Source organism: Natator depressus, chromosome 10 (assembly GCF_965152275.1).
Source record: "Natator depressus isolate rNatDep1 chromosome 10, rNatDep2.hap1, whole genome shotgun sequence".
NCBI lineage: Eukaryota > Metazoa > Chordata > Testudines > Cheloniidae > Natator > Natator depressus.
Window position 1 is genome coordinate 83,561,193 of NC_134243.1, and position 17,820 is coordinate 83,579,012.

Here is a 17,820-nt window from a genome sequence, read left to right on the forward strand (position 1 = left end):
CCCGCTCCAGGAGAGGCATGGGGGGGTGAGGCGCCCCCGCTCCAGGGGGGCAGTGCCGGGGGGGTCTGAGGCGCCCCCGCTCCAGGAGAGGCATGGGGGGGTCTGAGGCGCCGCCGCTCCAGGGGGGCAGTGCCGGGGGGGGGTGAGGCGCCCCCTCTCCCGGAGGGCGGTGGGGGGTCGGAGGGTCCCTTTCTAGGCGAGGGACGGGGGCGGTCTGAGGCGCCCCTTTCCCGGCGGGGGGGGGGGGGGGAGGCTCTGAGGCGGCGCGGCCGGTCTCCTCACAGCTCCCTCCCGGCACTACCCGCCACGGCTCTGCGGGCCAACCAGCCTCACCCCCCCCCTTCATGCCCCGCCCCCGCCTCTGCTCATTGGCTGCATGTGACAGTAAACACGCTTCGATTGGCTAGCCATGGCTGGCAGGTTAGGTTGCGCCCGGAGGGTGGCAGGTGAGTGTGGGGGAAATGGCTGCTCTCTGCGATTTAAACCAGTAATGGAGCGGTGTGCCGCGGGGCCGGGCCGCGGGGCCGGGGGTCGGTCCTGGGCCGCCGGGGAGAGCCGGGGGTCGGTCCCGGGGCGGCGGGGCCGGGCGGACGGGTCGGGTCGCTCGGTCCCGGGCCGCCGGGGGTCAGTCGGTCGGTCCCGTGGGGGGGGCCCGAGGCGGCGGGGTGGGGGTCGGGGACGGGGAGGGGGTGAGGCCGGGGTCGGGCCCGGGGCGGGGGTCCTGGGCCATCGCTGCTGCGTGTGGAGGGAGGGCGCAGTTTTGGCGGGGCTGAGGGACGCTGCCTGGGGCGGGGGCGCGGCGTACCCGGGGCCCCAGCGAGCTCGCAGGCACGCGCCGCCGGCCCCGGGATGCGGCTCGGAGTTGTCCTCCACCGCAGTCGGAGGCTGGGGGAGCAGGTCACCCTGGCCTCCGCTGGCTGCGCCCCTGGGTGCCGGCCTCTGGCCACCTCCGCTCCCTTCACGCCTGTCCCCCTGCTCGCTGCCTCTGCATCTCACAGAGCTCTGGCCGGTTTGGGGAGCCAGGAGGTGTGAGCTCGGCGCCAGGCTCGTGGCTTCACAGGAGGGCGCTCCCTATTCTCCGCAGCCTGACAGTCGCTGCCTGGGTTGCTGCGAAGCCCTCTGGGATTCTTTGAGACTGGGGGGAGAACTGATCCCCCAACAGCCTTTCAGGGCTCTCCTCTGAAATAGCTGTCATTCACCCGCGGACTGGCCGGCTTTTGAAGGGTGTCAGTGCCAAAGACTGCTATAATGGGGCTTCCTCCGCTGTCAAAGTCTCTCAAGCATGAAATCAAATTAATAATACACAAGTTTAACAGAGGTTTGAAATTCCATTAAATGCACCACAACACTGCAAACTGCTCCAGTCCTGCTACTCTGGAATCTCTTTGTTAGGTCTTTATTTGACCCTCATGAGGTTAACTTAAAATAGTAGGAGAATTGGGCTCTTACTGCAAAGGTTGACACTAGTGGACAGTCCAGAACATATGGTAACTTGAGCCCATCCCCTTCAATCTGTAGGCCCTCTTACGTTTTCCTGTTCAAATCTTTATTGGTGTAGATGAATCTTTGAGTGGGCTAAGACTTGTGAGGGGTTTGTGTGGAGAGAGCCCTTGTTCAAATTTCTAATTGTGGACTTGCTTAGTGTTCAGTGGTTTGGAGTGCATCACTGAGTGGCAGAAGAGTCAGCCTAACCAAGGTTCAGGCAAACCCAGGTGGTGGTGTGAAGCTGAAGGAGAAATACTTTGCATTTATTTTGGAAGTAGCAATGACCTTCCTTGACGGGTTTTGAGAGGTCAGGTGTGTCCAGGGTCTTCCCCCTGAAGCAATGTCCTTTTTGAAGCACTGTGTGCTGTTGTCTTTGCTGAGAAGATCAGTAAGGTTAGAAACCAAGCCTTACCCTATGCCGTGGCCTGCTTCCTACACAGTATGGTTGTGTTGAAAGAAGGGGCCCTTCCCTCCACTTTGAGTGGCAGGGAGCAGCGGTTCGGGGCCCCTTTAGCTCCCTGGAAACAACAGTGGAGCTCCACTCCTGTTGGGAGGGACAGCAGTGGCAGCAGGGGTCCTCTCCTGCCTTGGCAGAGAGGAAGGAGTGGCAATAAGGGGTGGTGTTTACCCTAGCAGTGAGGGTGTGTCTGTCTGAGGAGAGCAGTGTGTCTAGCCACTTCTTCTTCCCCTTCCACATGGACCTTCTCTAGTCTAGGATTTAAAGTTGTGATATTAACATGTTGGGTAACATTACACTCTTAAATCCTAGTCTAGACAAGGCCACGCAGTTCTCTGCTGGTGGTGTTGGTGGGGCCCCCAAAGCTTTGGGTCATGGAGTTCACTACACCATTGAATTGCGTGCAGCAGTTCCTCCTGAGCTAATATAGATTCTGCAGATTCCAGCAGACATCACTGCATGTGATACTCATTTCACCTCTTTTAGGTTTGTCCTCACAAATGAGGGCTAGAAACTCATTTTTAAATGAAAGCTGAACTGCTGAAGGTATCCTGTGACTTCAGGAGCTGGGGTTTTAGGCCTATAATCTATGCCTTAAGATGGCTTTGATTAGAGCGACACTCTTGGACCAAACAAAAATATGAATGTTGAGAGAGCATAAATGCATCTGCTGCCTTTGCTGAGTTGGATTGTGTCTCACGCTGGGGCATGCTGGTGATCTTTCATGGGGAGAGTGGCTTAGAACCATAACCTGCAAATGGGGCCCCTATCAATGAACCAATTATCAATGCTTCCTTATGGCCTCGTGTGGATAAGGCACTACCCTTGGAGTCAAGAGACCTGGATTCAATTCCCAGCTCAGTCAGACGTCCTGTGCAACTCTGAATAAGTCGTTTGCTCTGCCCTATGTTACAGGACTGTTGTGAAGATCAAGTCTTCTAATGATTGAGAGGCTTAGATGCTGTGGTAGTGAGGGCTATATAAACACCAAGACAGGAATGCTGCAATCAGGGTGTGTGGTCCCATACAGAGACTGTTCCTGTCCTGGAGATTTTACGATCGAGAATACCAAGGTGGATTTGATTTAAATCAAATTGATTTTAATCATGATTTAAATCACTAGTAACGAAGACTCGATTTAATCATGGATTTCTACATAAAAGTGCATTCTTGTTATTCTTCACAACTCAGCGATAGATGAGACCCAAAGTGGGTCTCTCTTACGGCCTGCTGCCATTATAGGTTTTCCCTTCTAGTGAGAGAATGGTATGGTAGATCTCAAATCAATGAAGGCTATACTCAGAAAGACCTCAAGACTTCAGGAATATGCTGCTCAAACAGTTTCACTTTTGTTTCCACTGCCTGTCCCTCCCTTCTCACATTTATCTCCAGACTACTTCTCCTTGTCCAGATCTATTCCGCCCCCAACAATCTTCTTCTATTCATTGAACTTTTTGAAACTTTGCACTTTTAGAGAGAGGTAAGGGATTGACTCTGTGTACACAAATTTGCAGAGGGACAATAGGGTTGAGGTTTGTTATTTCTCACCTCTATATAGTTGTTTATTTATTTAAAAACTGTCTTTGCTGTTAACAAGCATGTTATCTCTGGAGACACAAATCCACAGTTTGAGAACTGCAAAACTAAGCATCTCTGATGGTATCTTCTAGATGGTAGCACTGAGTCCCATTGGGTAGATAGAAAGATTAACCTAAATAATCTATACAGAAGCCCCTGGAACCCCATAAAATTGGGTCTCTAATCCATGAACTATTGGAATTTATTTACAAAACTTTTTTTAAACATTACATGACTATATTGTCTCATACTATAGAATTAGAATTTATAATCCCTATTCCATGATGAGATATCTTTGAGCTATCATGTATCTTAATTAAAACTATCTTTAGGTAGTTTTTTCCTCAAAAAGCATTTTATTAAAAAATCCGATTTAAATTTAAAAAAATCTTTTTTATTTTGTTTTTTTTTAAATCATTGATTTTTATCCACCCTGGAGAAGACACACGTTGACAAAGTGTTGGCAATGGCTATATAATACAAAAGCAATTGCATATGGTGTGCCAAGGTTCCACCTCTGCTAGAGAAAAGGATCTTGAAGCCAAGGATTAATCCAGTTACACAGTTTCAGGCCTTCATTTTCTGGGAGTGGGTATCTGATAGAAACTTTCCATGGGGCTGATATTGGTGTCTGTGTAATGGGTGCCCAATTGCCTTTGCAGACTGGTGGATGAAATTATCACACTGTGTAGATCATGATGATGTAAGTTTTATCTAAATTAAGTGCAGTGAATTCCCTTAAAAAATGTCTCTCCTACACTTCCTACTGCTTCATTGTCACTGGTGGAGTATCGGAGGGAGTGCTAATATCCACAGGGCATCATCAGTTTGTCACTGATACTACTCAGAGCAGGTCTAGATGACATGGTGGTAAAACAGCCAGTGGCTGCCTGGGCTCTGCTGGTGCGTCTACTGTAGCTACCATTGTTGGAGCTGGGCTGGCGGTGTTAATGCAATGATGAGAGTTTTAGGGGTTGGAGTGGGGTAAGGTGACATGGAGGCCTGGAAACAGAGGCGGCTGCATATAACAGCACAGTGGCACGCTCTCTGGGGTTTTGTCTGGCCATAGCATAGCAATAGTTATCCACCTAGAGGAGAGGCAACCTGCTGCTGCTGCTGGCTGCTGCTTGCTTTTCTCAATCTTTGTTTCCCTTGACCTTAGTGCAGCATTCAACATGGTGGCCCACTCTCTTCTCTCGAACTCTGCTTTCTATTGTGCTTCTGTTCCTGCCTCTCTCCCCTCTGTCTCCATAATTATAGTTCCTGTGCACCACAATCCTTCCTTTATGGAATCCTACTAGGTTAATTCTTGGGCTTTTGCATTCTGTCTACCTGCTCCCTCTCTGTCATCACTTTATAATTCTAAAGAATACCTACTGCTTATACTCAACTGTACCAATCTTCCAGCTTTAATAATTCCACACGCTGGGGCGTCTTGGCCTGGTAAAATTATGGTTTCATCTCTTGCGAGCTAAATGTCTGAGCCAATAGTAACTTTCCTGAGTAAGAGAAACCTTCTCAAGTACAAGTTCATCTCCTCTATCACCCATTTGCATTCACTGCAAATTATAACAAACCAAATTAAGCTATATGGGTGTAAAGCACTCTTGTACTGATTTGAGTCTCCACGCAGGAAGGCTGCACTGAATTAATTAAATTGATTTTGGTTGCTGTGATTTCTATGTGAAACCTGGGTCTCCTAGATAGGAGTCTGCAGAATTGGAGAGTAATTGAGTTGTTTCCTGGCCACGGCCCATTTAATGTGTGTGGAAGGCTTGTGGCGCCATGAAACTACTTTTAAAGCCGTGGTCCAAGATTGCAGCCAGACAGAATGGATGAAAATAACAATTATTTAAAGAACAGACGTGTTGGATTTAAAACTATTTTTAAATGAACTTTTTAAAAAATTTGTGTTTAATGTATGGAAAAACTATGCCTGCCTGGGGAGTGCATACAAAGGGGTGCCTATTTTTTTGTCAATTGAGCCCTAAGTGACCTACTTATGATTTAGATCTCAGGAAATCCTGACTTCCGGTCATGTGCTCTAAATATTGCTTCCCATTCTCCATGGAGTGTCTTGAAATTCTGCTACCCCCACCATGCTAACTTAAGTGCCTTGTGTGATTTGTCTTTTTGTTTTTTTTGTAGGCCTTCCTGACAGGCGAAGGGATTGAAGCTTGGGGATTGGGAAGCAGTCTTCATTCTCTCCTTAGCTCCCCCCCACCCTCTTGAGTATCAGCTGGTGTCCTCAAGGATGGGAGATTGATGTAGTCAGCAGTCTGGAACGTACAGCATTGTAAGGGCTAAGTTTCATCGCGTCCAACTCATTAACTTTAGCAATGACACCATTCCCCTCCCAGCTAGTGCAGATGGATTAATTGCACATTGGAGGTGCCTGTTTGAAATGGCACTGGATGCTGGGCTCCCCCAGCCTGCTCTCAGGGCACCTTCCAATATCACTGGCTTCTGCCCCCACCCAGCCTAAAGTCTTCTTCCTCCAGCCCCAGGCACCTTCCACCAGTACTGCTATTACATTCTTGGGTTCATTCACACAGCACTAGTCCGGCCCCACCCACCCTAGGCTCTCTTCAGTAGCATCAGCCCTGGCTTGCTCCCCATTGTGGGTTCTTTTTTATCCTGGTTTGTACATGATGATTCCAGAGCGGGATGGTCGGCCACCCAGGCTGTAATGTCGTCCCTGACGACCTCCCATGAGGGCGAGAGCTCCACTCCCAGGTTTTTTGTTGGTACCAGAGATGATGAGACAGACTTTCTGGGATCAAACATGAAGACAGACGAGATCGATTTCTTTGAGGACGATGAGGAGTCAGAGTCGGTAAGTAGGTCCTGGTGCTATGGAGTGGGGTGCTTATGTGTGTGCCATGTCCAGCTTTCTTCTCGGTTGCTTAGTTTTTACATGTGTGGTTACTTTTGAGGTTCCAGGCTGTCACAACCTGCAGGCCATACAAACCAGGCAGTGTGCACAGTAGTATGGAAATGTAATGTCCTAGATCCCCATCAGTAAGGCTATGATTTTCTCACGGAGATCACGGAAGCCATGGAATCGGTGACTTCCTCTTCAGCTCCTGGGACCTGTAGGGTCTCCCTGGCAGGGGCCCCTCTGTAGCTCCTGGCTACAGCAAGGGAACCCCGGAGTTCCAAGCCACCTGTGATGGGGCCCCCAGAGCTCTGAGCTGTCCAGGTGTGGTGGGGGGAACCTGGAGCTGAGCCCCCCATTTTGTCATAGATATTTTTAGTAAAAGTTATGAACAGATCACAGGCTTCCATGAGTTTTTCTTTATTGCCCGTGACCTGTCCATGACTTTTACTAAAAATATCCGTGACAAAAATCTTAGCCTTACCCAACACCAAATGCAGCACAATTGCTCCACTGTTCTCAGCACCCAATGCTCGGGCAAATTCTAGGGTTTTCTCTTTCAGGTCCTTTAAATGGTGGTAGCAACAGGGTGGGCCTGGCTGCTTCACCCTTATATTGGATCACAGATTATCTGTACCCTGATATTACAGGCTGCAGAAAAGAGTAATCTCCTTCTGCTTGTGACTGCTTCCTTTTGCCTCTGTTTGCAAACCCCCTGACTGGCCTCTCTCCCAACCCCCTTTGTAAGTGGGATTAATTCAGAGGCGCAGGCACTGCTGTACCTTTTCCTTCCTTTGGAGCTCTGTTACCCCTTTATCATTCTTAGTTACTTGAAGAAATTCACCATGAATAATGCAGACAGACCGCACTGAAGTTACCACGTGACGGTGTTTTCTGTGTGGCACTGGCCAGGGGCCCTCTGGGGGGCTTTGCAGGACTTCCATCTGTAGCTTTATGGGTTCTGACCCTTTGGCCTCGGGTGTGTGATATGGGCTGAGCCTCTGAGGGTTAATGCAGACAAGTCTTGTACCATAAATAGAAGGGGGAGCTGTGTTCACATGAAGTGTGGTGGTGGACTGGATGGGAATAAGCAGAATGTTTTCTTATGTGAAAATGATGAAGTAGCTCCCTAGAGAGTCCTCTGTCTCTCTTGCTGCTGGAGGGAGGGTGTTGAAACTGACAGGGTGTCAAGATGTTTTCTTGATATCTGGTTTAATAATGTGGTGGTTGGGGGCATGAGGGATTTGAATCCCTTGGTCTCTCCCCTTGCCATATTGTCCTAGATTGTAATGTTCATGTCACTGCTTCGTATTTGTCTGGGGCACATAAGAGCCTAGATGGAGGGAGCATTTCCTATTGTAAATATTTCCTTAAACATGTTGGTGTGGGTCAGTGACCATTACAAGAAGAAGGGAGAAAAATTGTTCTCCTTAATCCCTGAAGATAGGACAAGAAGCAATGGGCTTAAATTGCAGCAAGGGTGGTTTAGGTTGGACATTAGGGAAAAGCTTCCTAACTGTCAGGGTGGCTAAGTACTGGAATAAAGTGCCTAGGGAAGTTGTGGAATCTCCATCACTGGAGATTTTTAAGAGCAGGTTAGACAAACACCTGTCAGGGATAGTCTAGATAATACTTAGTCCTTCCATGAGTGTGCAGGGAACTGGACTAGATGACCTCTCCAGGTCCCTTCCAGCCCTGCAATTCTATGATTCTATCTCTTCTTCTGGGGTATTTAGCTTATTGTCAAAATCCTTTTAAACTAATAAGATGGTGTGATGTTATTGACATAACCTGGGACCGTATAGCTCATGGGCCATCAAGCAGGCTAAGCAGAGCTGACACCAGCTTGTCTGGGGTGTCCCCCAGAAGCATAGCATAAGTTTGAAATACAGACAGTACAGAGCCAATATTCATACCTTCAACTATAAAAATGGTACACATATACAGATATCATAATCATAACCAGCAAACCATAACCTTGTTTTAGATACCTCATCTGACTCTCTTTATATAAGATTTGGTGCAACTACAGGACCTTGGTTGCAAGAATGATCTATATGTTCCCAGGTTATGTCAATAATGTCACAGATGGTTTCTCTGAAGATCCCATTTGTGCAGGATTCTGACTCCCGGGTCTAAGCTCTTTATTAAGAGACCAGTAGAACTCCTCTGACTCTTAATGGATTTTACCCTTGCGGCCAGTGGTAGTGGGAGTAGAGTGCTAGCCAAAGCCCCTTACTGAATGCTACTCCCACGTGTAGATGCTGACCTCTGAATGCTCCAGTCAGTCCCTACTCTTTCCTTGACTCTGTTGGCAAAGAAGCTCCCCGCAGGAGGCTGGTCTCATCATCTCTGCTCCTGTCCTTCTAAAAGCATACTGCCATGCCTCATCAGGTAGAAACATTGGCACAACAAGGGCCAAGCTATTTAAAAAACAGTCATTCTAGCAGCTGCACTGGCTGTGACTGCTGGAGTCAGGTTTGCAGAGAATTCTCATTCTGACTCCTAGTTTTCATACACTCTTAATCTGAAACGTTTGCGTTTATCTGAATTCTCCTGTTTGTGGTGTCTTGTCATAGGGGACTTTAAAAAAGAAAAAAAAAAAGGGATGGGGGGGTGTTTGCACAAATTTTCTTGAGTTCTTTTGGTGTTACTGGTGGGGAATAGGGGAGGAAGTTACTCAGTGTTTTTAAGAATAAAAAAAATAATTATAAGCATTTTTGCAGATTCAGCCCATGAACTTTGTGGTAAAACTGCTTTTAAAGATGGCAATTCCTAACTGCAGAATGCGTGCTGTGTGGAAGGGAACATGTGCAAATTCTCATGCTTGTCCATGGTCTGTGTTTGCTTGGCTATGCATGTGCTTGTGTCACCAATGTGTATGTGTGCAAATCACTTTTCGCATGTGTATGCAAAGAGGAGATTAGAACCACATATTAGTTAAGTTATAACAAGTTATAAGCTTGCAGTGCTTTAGAGAGTGACTCTGATGCTAGTGTAGATGTTCAGAGATAGGAGGGAGAATCTTCCGTGTGCTGGAGAATCGGGTGTTTTAAGATGCTTTTAATAGTTTTCACCTGCCGAATCCTGTGTCGTGGGTGGGATCTAAAGAGAGAATGAAGCATGTGTGTGGGTTGGGGAAAGCCCCATGTCTGTTCACAATTGCTGCCTCTCTGTGCCATTTGCAATTTGAATTCACTGAGCAAGCTGGCTCAATAATAAGCTTCCTGCTTCTCCCCTCAGCCTCCAGAACGGCAGATTGTGGTCGGAATCTGTGCCATGACCAAAAAGTCCAAGTCAAAGCCCATGACCCAGATCCTGGAACGTCTGTGCAAGTTTGAGTACATCACAGTGGTGATCATGGGAGAAGATGTCATTCTGAACGAGCCAGTCGAGAACTGGCCTCCTTGCGACTGCCTCATTTCCTTCCACTCTAAAGGTAAAGGTCTGTGCAGCCCCTGCCCCACAGGCCTGGCAGCAGGGAACTTGCATTAATAGCACCTTTTGCTGTTTTTCAGGATTCCCTCTGGATAAGGCAGTTGCTTACGCCAAGTTGTGCAATCCGTTTCTGATTAATGACCTTGATATGCAGTATTACATCCAGGACAGGTAGGGGTTCAGTGCCTGGAGAATCTCCTTCCTTCCCCTGTGGGTGAACTGCCTGGCTGACTCTGGTCTCCCTGAGTGCTGTACAAATGCTGCTGCTGCTTCACCTTCCCTGTGCTAGTGGGTAGAAGGGATGGAGGAGGGGTCTTGGTTGCCTCTATTTAGCAGGTTTCTGGGACATGATCGTCTCATAACTTCCAGGTGGGATGATGTAAGGGGAAGGAATGGACTTACTCGGATGGAAGCAGGTGTATTTTGACATTTCCTGATTAGTACAGAGTGTGGGAAGGGCAGAGTGAAGTAGGCCAAGGGAGTGAGCTCACAGAATGAGAGATTGGAGAGATTAGTGAGGACAGGTCAGATCCTGGTGTAGGGAAGCAGGGAGTGGCAGCAGCAAGGGCAGGTGAGATTCTGGGGATGGGGTGGGAACAGCCAGCATTTTTGTAGCTACGTGCTAAAAGGTTAGACTCCTGGAGACCTAGCACTTACTTAGGGGGTCTAGCACTTGCAGCTCCCAGGAACACCAGCTGATTTGTGGGTGCCCAGCTCCTAACAAATTCAGGCTGTATATCTAAAATATGGATTTAGAAGTCAGAGTAGGCAGCAAGGTTTGAAAACTTTGGCCTTGGATGTTTAGGGCTAGAGTGTCACACCCAGCCCTCCCCTCCAAATTTGCATTCCCAAAACACTCCCCTGGAGTTGTGTGACTGGCATGCCCTCAAGCTCTGATTGGCAGATGCAAAGAAGGTAGTTATTGGTGTGAAAACCATAGCTTCCCCATTTGGGACCCGTGAGTGTGAGGACTCTGCTGCTGTTAGGTGTCCCTGACCAGGGTGGAGGTTTCTTGTGGTATGGTCTCTGCCACGCTTACTTGTTGCTGTCCAGTGCTGGAGGGTGTCGAAAGTGGTGCTCTGCTGTGCCTAGGTGTCCAGGTTGGGTGGGTGCAGGTGAGTAGGATGGGCACCCAGCTACCATTAGATTGTGACAAAGTGGGAATATTTTGTAATAATTTTGAGTCCTGTTTGTGCCTCAGTTTCCCCTATATGCTACATTGTTACCCAGCGGGGTGGAAAAGGACTGTTTGCTCTCAGGGCACGCTGAGTGACATAGGTGAGGGTGTTGCCCCGCTGTCTGGGCCTTAGTCTCCATATCAGTGGAGCGTCTGAGAAGCCAGTGGCAAATCCAGTTGCCAGGACATTGACACCTAGCAAGCAATGACCCAGAGGGGTATGGACTTCCCCACCTCTACATAGGGAAGCTGAACAACAACCCCCAGCTTGAGATCAAAGGACAGGAGAGGCATGAGGTGGGGGATAAGAGCTGGCAGCTGAAAGGAGTTGGGGCTCTCACCTGGTCTGATGCAGGAGATCAGACAGCAAGACAGACAGACAGCTTGAACCAAGGGGTTTACTGCAGCATGGCTGGGCTTGGGCTGGCCAGAATGGACTGTGCTTTAACCTTCAGTTCTCTATACTACCCTAAAGCCTCCCTAAGCTGTGTTCAAATTGATTAATAAACCTGATTGTTTTCACAAAGTTGTGAGTGTCACTACAAACGCTGGGTGAGGTGCATTAATTCCCTAAGAGTGTACAAGTCTACATCAGGAGTCTGAGTTGGACTTGCTGCATGGTGCTTACGGTGGGAAGCAGGGGGGCTGCAGGCTCAGAGGTACAGTCTAAGGAGGCGGGGAAGCTGCGTGGCTTACCCTGGAGGAAGAGTGAGACCCCCTAGGAGATCTGGCACACTGAAGGCATTCCTCCAAGAGACCGGGAGCCATAGCACTAGTCCTGTGGATCCATGACATAGGTATCCTAGTTCAGGGTGGGCAATGCTTTGCTGCTCACAGGCATTCCAATCAGGGATGGGAGGTAGACTTCTCTGGGCAGGTGCATGCAGGTGCTTTGCCTCCCTTAGTGTCATGACTGGGGCTTGGGCAGTCAGGCGCAGTGGTCACGCAATGTGGCATTCTTAGTGGTTAGAGTAGTGGCTGTTAGAGACCAGGAACAGCTCCGACAGTCAGGAACCAGGGGTCAGAGCTGGGGTCAGGAATCCCAAGAGCAAGCCGAGAGGCAGGTCCATTGCTACAGCTGGCAAGGGAGTCCACCTTGCTGCATAGGCATTCCTGGAACTCGTCTTGGGTTTCAGTGGGACGGCTGGACCAGTAAGGGACCACAAGGAAATCTGTTGGTCTGGGCTTTCAAGGTGTAACTTCCTGTCGTGTCTGTCTATGTGGTGATGCCTGTGGTCCTTCCATGGCTCCCGGGTGGTGGCATGAGGGTGCCAGCCATCCTGCAGACCTGGGTTCTAGTCCCATCCACGTTGAACCTCAAACCTAGACCTTGTTGCATTCACTCTACTTAGTGATAAATCTCCAAATTTTGTGTCGAGGTCACAGCCATGACCTTTCCGCCTATCGTGTTGGCTGCCGCTGATTTCTTGCCCTATCCCTGCAGGCGAGAAGTGTACCGGATCCTGCAGGAAGAGGGCATAGACTTGCCCCGCTATGCTGTGCTTAATCGAGATCCTGACAAGCCGGATGGTGAGTGTACCCATGGGGCAGTGGGAGTGACAGATGGCAAGTTCATCTCCCCAGAGAGCTCCACTTTAGGTGGCTCGGCCTCAGAAGAGTCTGGGAATAGAGCTCGGGTACACAGGGATGCTGATGCTTCTCAACCTCCATTTACAAACAAACTGGCGTGCCTGGCTCCCCTGTGTGCGCTTGGTTACTAAGGCCTCAGAGGGCCAGCCTGATGCTATTCCCAAGTATCCTGTGCAGCACACCCCAAATGCCTGGGCAGTGTGGCTGTGATCAGAGCTGACTCCACCAGAGGAGTGCTTCCAAGGATGGTGCTAAAAGGGACTTGCTGTTAAAGATCAGACCTTGGTGGCAAGCCTGAACATACATGATTCGCAGTCTATGCTGCTGACCCGGACGTGGGGTAGAGGAATGAGGTGGGGAGGGAGTGGTGAGCTGGATCCTCTGAAGCAGGCTTCCCCCTTTCCTGACCTGCTCCTGCTGTGCTTTGTCTGCAGAGTGCAACCTAGTGGAGGGAGAGGACCAAGTGGAGGTGAATGGAGCCGTTTTCCCAAAGCCGTTTGTAGAGAAGCCAGTCAGTGCGGAGGATCACAATGTTTATATTTACTACCCAACTTCGGCAGGTGGGGGCAGCCAGAGGCTCTTCCGGAAGGTGAGGGGAACTCCAGTTGCCACTGGCCATTGGCTGTGGGGTAGACACTACAGAGCGTGTCTGTTGGCAGATAGATAGAACTCCCATGTGCCTCGAGGCCAGAGATGCACCACCGGAAGGAGAGTCCTTGGGTCTGCGAAAGGCTTGTGGGGCCTCCTGGAGGGAGTGGTGGGGGAATCTGGTTTCAAGCTGACTGAGATTTTGTTGCTTGTTAAATGCAAACACCTATTAATGCCATGTTAAGAACGTGTTGTTAAATCACAGTGAGTCAGGAATTGCTGAAGAAACGGTTCCAGCAGCAGTGCCTGGCTTATGTGCTCAATCGCACCACACACACTAATAGAATAGCCCCAAAAAAGCCTAGTAGATTTAAAAAAAAAAAAAGTTGCTCAAGTGCTCATCCCATCAGCATGATCACTAGAGGTCATGGATAGTACCAGCTAGTGCAGTTTTCATTCAGATGCCTTAGCCCCCAACTTCATGCTGGGTGTATCTACGCTACAGAATTAACTCCAGTAGTCTACCCTTGAATGACTTCCTTGGAGGTTAACCTATCACAAGGGAGAGTGTCCACCCTACAGAATAACAGCTGAGTGCAGGTGGATCCATGCTGGAGCTCTGCTCACTTGTGTGGCAGTGCTAGGACTTCTGGAGGCACATCTAACGGTTTCCTACCCTGCACATCACCAATCCCTCTATGAATACTGCGTCTCACCCTGGTGCGCACTCTGCTCTCCGTGTCTGGTGTCACTCTCAAGGCTTTACTTGTCTGTTTTTATCCCTTCCCCCATGCTTTGTCTGTTTTTGTTTAGCTTGTGCATTCTTTAGGGCGGGGAGCAGCTTTTCCTCCGGGTTTTGAATATGCCTAGCACAATCCAAATACTAAATTGTCAAACAAAGACTATTTAGTGACGTTAAGGTTGCATCAGAATATGCTCCACCCACCCAAAACCTTCACAACATGGAAATAGGCTGGCAGAAAGACCTGTGCATTTTTTCCACCTTTATATTGCCTACAGTGCTGTTAACACTACACTCCAGCACTCCATATGGCTTTCACTTCTTTTCCTCTAGACACACAACACAAATGCGGACACCAGCGTATCAAACTTGCACTACAATTCATTTACTTCTGTATCAACTTATATCAATAGATCTCCACACCTGACTCCCACATTCCATGCAGCAGGGAAGTTACTCTGCCTTAGCAATGTTGAGGGCACTGCTGAAATTTTGCATTAATGACTTGTTTTTGTATTTCCCTGACTGACATCTAAGTTGGGGGTTTATTGTCTTAGTCAATGATATGGGTAGTGAACTGCATGGGAATTTAAACAGAGGATAGATGAGGTTAGGTTTGAACTTTTGGTCTCCTTTTTTTGCCCTCAGAAGTGAGTGGTGGTGTTCACATATGACAGATTTGCTGTCAAATTGGCAGGTTCGGCATAGCGCACAAACTTTCAGTGATGGGTAAAAAGTTATAAAATGCTCTATAGACAAGCGCGGCATTTTGAGCAATCGGTGCATTAAGAGCAGCAATTTGGCTGGAGTGCCGTAGGTTTCTTGCAGAAGGAGGTACAAAAAGGTGAGATGCATGAAAATGCAAGGAGGTGATTTTTGAGCTCTTGTTCTCTCTGTATTGAGTTATTTTTCTCAAACCACCAGGAAATTCAAATAGTGTCAATTTACATTTTGTGGATTGGTTTGTATCATATCAATACGATTTTTTAAAAAGTAAAGGTTTAAAGCTTCCTTTAAATTGAAAACTTCTGACTTAGCATGAATTATGGAGTTAATACTAGCCCCTCCATAACTACAATATGTGGCAGCTGTTATCCAATAAGTTCTTTTAATGTGCTGGGGACAATGTCTTGTTTCAGAAGGTGGAGGAAGTAATTAGGGGACAGCCGCTTTAGATTTGATTCTGACTGACATAGAGGAATTGGAATTAGTTCTGATTGAAGGTTGAAGACATTTTGGATAAAAGTGATCATGAAATGATAGATTTAATGGTTCAAAGGAAAGGAAGGAGTGAGAGCAGCACAATAATGATGGATTTCAAAAAATACAGAATTTACAGACTCAGAACTGGTAGATTTTCTTCTCATGGGACCTTACCTAAGAGGAAAAGTGGTTCAGGAGAGCTGAAGTTTCTCATAGATAATGTTAAAAGTGGAACAGCAAAAAGGAAACCTATAAAATGTGGAAACATGGACAAATTGCTAAGGATAAGTATGAAAGAATAGAACAAGAATGTAGGGACCGAATTGGAAAGGCTACAGCACAAAATGCATTATGTACAGCATGGGACATAAAAGGACATAAGAAGAAGAGGTTCTATAAATACATTAGGAGCAAGAGAAAAATAGAAGTGTAGGTCCACTATTTAGCAAGGAAGGAGAGCTAATAACAGATGATGTCAGGAAGGCTGAGGTGTTTAATGTCTAACTTGCTTCAGGCTTCACTAAAAAGATTAATTGTGACCAGATGCTTAGCACAATTAACATTTAACAACAAGGAGAAAGGAATGCAAGCCAGAATAGGGAGAGAACAGGTTAAAGAATATTAAGGTAAATTAGATGTGTTCAAGTTGTCAGGGCCTGACCAAATTCATCCTCGGATACTAAACGAACTAGTTGAAGTAATCTTGGAATTGTTAGCGATTATCTTCGAGAACTCATGGAAGATGGGTGAGGTGCCAGGGAACGGAAAAGGTCAAACACAGAATCTGCCTTTTAAAAAGGGGAACAAAGAGGACATAGGGAATTATAGACCAGCCAACTTAACTTGATACCTGGAAAGATAATAAATTGGTTAGTCTCTAAGGTGCCACAAGTACTCCTTTCTTTTTGGAAAGATACTGGAACATATGATTAAAACATCAATTTGTAAGCTCCTGGAGGATAACAGAGTAATAACAGTCCACATGAATTTATCAAGAACAAATCACACTAAATCAACCTAATTTCCAAACCCATCAGGGATTGTCTAGGTTTACTTGGCCCTGCCTCAGTGCTGCAGGCTGGATTAGATGACCTCTTGAGGTCCCTTACACCCTTGCATTTCTGTGATTCATACCCAGTTTCAAGGGTCCCATTCCATCCCTCTTTGCTGCAGCCTTTTGGATTAGGTTGTTCCCAAGGAAGTGCTATTGCTTACATTGCCAAGCTCTTGTGTGGCTGAATTTGATTTTATTTAAACTTCCCTTTTAGCTCTTTGTTAGGCAGAGTCCAAACAGTGGAACACTTTATCATAAAACAGGAGAGTTTGAAGGGAAAGTACTTTTCCCTGCGTGCTGCTGTGTGTTTGTGTGAGAGAGAGAGAGACTTATTCACAGTCAAGCAGACTGACAGACTAATAAGTGCTGTTAGGGTGCCTGGCCTGTGTGGTTCCTCACTCTTTTTTCCCCTGCAGCAGTGGATCCTGCATGAGCATATTTTAGCTCACACTGAACACCTCCCTTTTTACCTCCTCTGAGGTTCTCTTCATCTTTTGCTTTCAGATTGGTAGCCGGAGCAGTGTTTACTCCCCTGAAAGCAGTGTCCGGAAAACGGGCTCATACATTTACGAGGAGTTCATGCCTACAGATGGCACTGATGTCAAGGTGAGGAGAAGGCTGGAGTGAAAGTGAGGGGTGGCTGCCTCCTTGGCCAGACCTTGGGCAGCTGTGGTCTTAGTAGTCTGAGAACTCTTTGGACTGTTCCCTCCGGATAGTCAGTGACAGCACTGCCTGATCAGGGTGAGGATTTAATGCTTGTCTGCTTCAGACATTAAAGAGGAGAGTGTGTGGCACCAAACCTCCTTCCACTTCTCCATATGTCTGCAGCCCAGGTGTGTCCTGGTGGGTTCCAGTTAGTTTGTCTGTCTGCTCAGCTGTAACTTTTTGGAACCTGGCTAGATAATCCAGTGATACAGGCCACCTAGCTCACCTCTGTCTCTGCCCAGGTGTACACAGTTGGGCCGGATTATGCCCATGCGGAAGCCCGGAAGTCCCCTGCTCTGGACGGGAAGGTTGAACGGGACAGTGAGGGGAAAGAAATCCGCTATCCGGTCATGCTGACTGCCATGGAGAAGTTAGTTGCCAGGAAAGTCTGTGTTGCCTTTAAGGTTTGTGCATCTCCCATTCTGCAGGAGTAACAGACTGTTCCCTGAAACATCCTGTTTGTGCCCCAGGCATCCACTTATGCCACAGCCTGTCACCCCAGTGGCCCTGACACCCCTGTGGCCGAGGTCTGTAACCAGTCAGGAAAGCTGAGGGGACACGGGGGTGGGGGGAGGAAGGGAGCGGCTCAGAAGTTTTCTGTGTGTTCTCAGCTACATGTGGGCTGAGAACATTTAGCCTGCTTGTGTTACATTGGTTGATGTCACTCTCTAACTTGTGGCCTGCCATCTGCTACTCCCCTGGCCTGTCCCTTCCTTCACTACTCTTTCCCACTCTCATGTACATTTTGGTGCGTGTTTTCCACCACTTTTTCAGTGTCTGTTTTGCTGTTGGGCCTGTGTACATTAGATGCTTTGTGGCATTGCTACCCCCTGGTTTTGGTCCTGTGCCTGCATGTGGAATTGCTCCTTGCGTTTCTCAGGGTTGCGTTTCTCAGGGTGTTTGCACCAATTAGAGCCAGTCTTGA

At 48.0% G+C, this 17,820-nt stretch overlaps 1 protein-coding gene across 7 annotated transcripts in view; it reads left to right on the forward strand.

Annotated features, from left to right (window-relative positions):
• The first annotated feature begins 395 nt into the window (after positions 1-395).
• The window catches only part of PPIP5K1 (diphosphoinositol pentakisphosphate kinase 1), a 135,508-nt gene continuing 118,083 nt past the window's right edge, over positions 396-17,820 (forward strand). For 6 of the 7 annotated variants that reach the window (XM_074966726.1, XM_074966724.1, XM_074966727.1 and 3 more), the window contains exons 1-9: positions 396-446; positions 5,669-5,816; positions 6,182-6,356; positions 9,642-9,837; positions 9,917-10,007; positions 12,458-12,543; positions 13,038-13,192; positions 16,695-16,796; positions 17,138-17,299. In XM_074966726.1, coding sequence (XP_074822827.1) covers positions 6,210-6,356; positions 9,642-9,837; positions 9,917-10,007; positions 12,458-12,543; positions 13,038-13,192; positions 16,695-16,796; positions 17,138-17,299 — 939 coding nt within the window. In that variant the 5' untranslated portion in view covers positions 396-446; positions 5,669-5,816; positions 6,182-6,209. Of the gene's footprint in view, positions 488-5,668; positions 5,817-6,181; positions 6,357-9,641; positions 9,838-9,916; positions 10,008-12,457; positions 12,544-13,037; positions 13,193-16,694; positions 16,797-17,137; positions 17,300-17,820 lie in introns of all 7 variants that reach the window. The other variant, XM_074966725.1, reaches the window with a different exon arrangement.